This window comes from Chaetura pelagica, unplaced genomic scaffold (genome assembly GCF_000747805.2).
Source record: "Chaetura pelagica isolate M959 unplaced genomic scaffold, ChaPel_1.0 scaffold270, whole genome shotgun sequence".
Classification (NCBI taxonomy): Eukaryota; Metazoa; Chordata; class Aves; order Apodiformes; family Apodidae; genus Chaetura; species Chaetura pelagica.
Genome location: NW_009951925.1, coordinates 592,623 through 596,755, shown reverse-complemented (window position 1 = coordinate 596,755; position 4,133 = coordinate 592,623). Strand labels below are relative to the sequence as shown.

General features: G+C 60.9%; 1 protein-coding gene across 1 annotated transcript in view; it reads right to left on the bottom strand.

Annotated features, from left to right (window-relative positions):
• The window catches only part of SHC1 (SHC (Src homology 2 domain containing) transforming protein 1), a gene marked incomplete at its 3' end in the record, with an annotated part of 12,710 nt that overhangs the window by 5,713 nt on the left and 2,864 nt on the right, over positions 1-4,133 (bottom strand). Inside the window, exons 2-12 of the mRNA XM_009996293.1 lie at positions 3,615-4,130; positions 3,369-3,439; positions 3,029-3,092; positions 2,702-2,821; positions 2,070-2,123; positions 1,912-1,963; positions 1,615-1,741; positions 990-1,158; positions 713-773; positions 461-652; positions 37-388 (exon numbers count right to left, since the gene is read on the bottom strand). Of these exons, the coding sequence (XP_009994595.1) occupies positions 37-388; positions 461-652; positions 713-773; positions 990-1,158; positions 1,615-1,741; positions 1,912-1,963; positions 2,070-2,123; positions 2,702-2,821; positions 3,029-3,092; positions 3,369-3,439; positions 3,615-4,130 (1,778 nt within the window). The remainder of the gene's footprint in view (positions 1-36; positions 389-460; positions 653-712; positions 774-989; positions 1,159-1,614; positions 1,742-1,911; positions 1,964-2,069; positions 2,124-2,701; positions 2,822-3,028; positions 3,093-3,368; positions 3,440-3,614; positions 4,131-4,133) is intronic.

Here is a 4,133-nt window from a genome sequence, read left to right as displayed (position 1 = left end):
AGGCTGGCACAGCCCTGAGGGTGGCAGCCCTCACACCCCCCCATTTCCACGATGAAGCTCTTTGTAACCTGCAGGGCCTCCCCAGCTATGCCAAGCTCTGTCCCTGGCACCTTAGGAGGACTCACCACTCCCTCAGGATCGACGAGCAGGAGGTGCTTGGGCTGCCCGCCCTGCAGGCCGGTCAGCACGTACTGGCCCGGGGTGGTGGTGCTCTCCCGCACCAGAAAATCTCCGTTCACCTTCAGAAGCTTCTCGGCCTCCTTGCGGTTCATCTTCCCGTGGTACCAGGGCTCCCGTCTCAGCTGCTCCTCCATGGAGGCCACCACCTGGGCAGGGGGCAGCCCCATGGGCACGGATGTGGGGACACGCAGGGCGTCTTCAAAGGGCTCTGCAGGGAGAGAGGAGCTGGGAAGTCCATGACCCACCTCACCCCCACCCAGCCCAGCCCAGCCCCACTCACTCATGTCAAAGAGGTCCCTCTGGGCGCTGCCGTTGGCCGTAGCGGGGGCGCCCGTGGCCGACGCTTGGCGTGTCTTGTCCATGTTCTGCACGTTGACGTAGGACGGGTCATCAAACAGGTCTGTGCGGCCTGAGGCACCTGTTGGGACCAGGTATTTCTCCCTGCTGCTGAGGGCTCTAGCCCACACCCCAGCTCAGACAGACACCAGGGCCCAGGGAAGCCAAGAGGAACTGGCCACGGCCATCACGTTACCTTGGGCAGGCGGGTGCTGCTTCCGGGGGTCGTACTCCCCGCCGGACACCTGGCCAACAGGCTGCAAGGGGAGGCAGGGGTGAGCCTAGACACACACCCCATCCTATCCCACTCCCCCAATCCCATTCCTCTCCACAAGCCCTGGGCTGCCAGAGGGGCTGGGGACACATGTGCCATGGCTCTTGTAGTGGAGTGACCCTGCCCAGGGCCCAGTCGGGGTCCTCACACCTCCCTTGTGGTGTGGAGCCTTCCCATGAGGATATGCCCAGAGCCTCACCAGCGTGGCCCCCAGGTGACTGGGGGTCTGAGCAGCCCCATCTCGCAGCCGCATGTCCACAACCCCCCCAATGGGAGGCTCCTTGCCAGGGAAGTCGTTGTAGTACTGGTGATCAGGGGCTGGTTCCTCCTCTTCCTCATCCCAGGCAGAACCATCAAACCCAGCCATCCTGGAGGGCACAGCACTGCTCAGCAGCTGACAGCAGCCAGGGCTGCATCCCAGCTCCAAAACCAAACCATTTCAGAATCACAGAGTGGTTCTGGTTTGAAAAGACCTTCTCGATCATTGAGTCTCACCACAACCCAACTCTACCAACCATTAACCCAACTCTACCAAGCTTAAGCCATGTCCTTCAGCACCACATCTATACATCTTAAAACACCTCCAGGGCTGGTGACTCAATCACCTTCCTTGGGCAGCCTATCCCAGTGTTTAATTGCCCTTTCAGTGAAGAAGTTTCTTCTAAAATCTAATCTAAATCTCCCCTGGTGCAACTTGAGGCCATTTCCTCTTGTCCCACTGCTGGTTACTCAGGAGAAGAGACCAACCCCAACTTCACTACAGCGTCCTTTCAGGGAGTTGTAGAGAGTGATAAGGACCCCTCCCACTCTTCTCCCACCCTTACCTGTCATGGGGTGTCACCAGCTTTGGGGGGTTTTTCAGGTACTGCTTGAAACGCAGCTCGAAGGCCTGTCCAATGGTGCTGATAACATCCTGTGCCAGGCCCTCAGGGCACTCCAGGATGTGGCAGGCTGGGGAGGGATGGTGAGATGGGAGTGAGGAATCCCAAAGCTGAGCTTCATCCCCCTCCAGCCTGCCCCGTGCACCCCAGAACTTTCTTATGGGGGACCCAGCCCCTCCCTGCTCCTCAACATCCATGGAGAAGGACTCTGGTGAGCCAGGCCCCCAGTGGCAGCCTCACCTCTCTGGTTGACGGGGTCTTTGGCAACGTAGGCGACGTATTCGGCTGTGTCCTGTGGGCGAGACCCGAGGGGTGAGACAGACCTGCAGGGAGGGGGTGGGGGGGCTCCACTCCCCTGCATGGGGAGGGGATACACAGAGGGGACACTGCATACTCACCGGGTCTCCCCCCGAGGCAAAGGAGATGGACTGCATGTGGTGGTTGGCAATGATCTGCAAGGCAGAGGGTTTGTTGGAGGCAGCCAGGAGCTCCTCGTGCTCAGCTGGCACAGGGCACGGGGGCTAACGAGCCTCCAGAGCCCTCATTATGAGCCACAGGCCACCAGGAATTGAATAGAATCACATAATAGAATCAATAAGGTTGGAGAAGAGCTCCAAAATCATCAAGTCCAACAAACAACCCAACCCCACTGTGCCACTAAACCATGTCCCTAAGTGCCACATCTATGTGGATTTTTAACACCTTCAGGGATGGGGACTCCACCACTGCCCTGGGCAGAAAAAGGCTGGGACACTAACTGGGCAACCAAAAGCAGGGTCAAAACCAGGAGACTTAGTTTGGTGAGACCTAACTCGGGTCTCACAGCCCCCAGGATAGATCCTGCAAAGCACACAAGGTATCACTCCGACCTCTTCATCCCCAGGCACAAGGAGAGGCGGGCACTCAGCAAACCAGACATCCCTTAGGGAGGCCTGGGAACATCCCCTTGCCCCGGCAGGGCCCAGGGTGGGGGACACAAGGCTTCCTGCTCCTCTACAGCCACCCAGCCCAAGCACCTGCCTGCCCTTACCTGCTTGCAGTCAGAAGCCATGAGGTTGAGGCTGCTGGTGGAGATGGTCAGGGTGATGGGCATGCCAGCAAACTTCAGGTTGCTCTTGCCCAGGATGGAGTTGAGGGAGCGGCCACAGGGCTGGGGGCAAAAGGTAGGATGGGAAAGGGGCTCCTCAGGCCTGACACAGCCTAGCTGGGAGGGGACAGAGCACGTCCTGCTGCCCACTGTGGTGGGGACAGGCACTGTGTCCTCAGCACCAGTCCAGCCAGGCTCTGCCAGGAACACCCAGTGCCCTAGCACAGGATGCAGCCCCTGGCCCTGCATGGTCCCCCTGGGCCCCCTCACCTTCCTCCTCCGCACAGCTCCCTTGGCACCAGGCACGGCCTCACACACCAGCCCAATGGCCTCCCTGTGGGAGCACAGCAGGATGTCAGCCCCCCCAGCACCTGCCCTCCCCAGTCTCACCCCCTGAGACCCCTACAGCTATGGGACTGAGGACTCCAGGACCAGCACAGAAGGGACCAGCTGGAGGATCTTCAAGCAGGGGCAACACTCTGGCATTGTTAGATAGGGCTGCAGTCAGCCTGAACCCCACCAAGAGCCCCACACACCAGCAGTGGCCTATGGGGGGACTCAGAATCTCCCCACCCCAAAAGCAGCAGCCCAGGGGAGAGGCCAAGCTCACCTGGTGACCTGCGTCCTGGTGTTGAAATCCAAAGCCCTCATGGATTGAAGGACCTCCACGCAGCCCATGTACTGGGGGAGAGAGCAGGGTCAGCCTGGCTAGGGGACCTCCATGCAGCTGGGGAGGGAGGAAGCATCCCCCAGCTGTGCCCTTCCCAGCAATCCCACTGTCCCCCTGCCACCCTCCAGGAGCACACCAGGAGGTCCCCAAATCCCTCCTCACATGGCCCTGCTCCCCAGCACTCACCCGGACGTGGTAGGAGACCCCGGGGCCCATGACCTTGTCATCAGGGTGCAGCCAGCCGCGGGTGGGTTTATTGACGAAGCTGCCGTGGCGGGTCCATTCATCCTGGCCCCCTTCCACCCGCGTCTTCTTCCCGCAGCTCAGCTTGTTCATATCCTGGGGACAGACAGTGACAGGTCCCGCTGAGTCGGGGCCAGCAGCCGCCCCCGGTGCCGGTGCCAGCGCGGCGCTGAGGCCGGTGTCCCCTGGGATGCTGCCGGCTGAGGAGCCCCGCAAGCTGAGCAGGTTGGCAGGGTTTGAGAGCTTCAGGTTGGCCATTTTGGGGAAGAAGGAGCAAAGGGTGGTGGGGCTGTCCTCCGACTCAGGAGAGAGGGGAGTGGCGGGGCCGAGGGAGGAGGAGTTGGACAAGGAGCCGGGTGTGCCTGCAGGGGACTCCACTGGGGAGTGGGAAACCCCCGGGCCCCCCACTGCCTCCTCCAGAGAGGAGACAGATTCATTCCGCAGGTGGGTGTATTTGCTCTT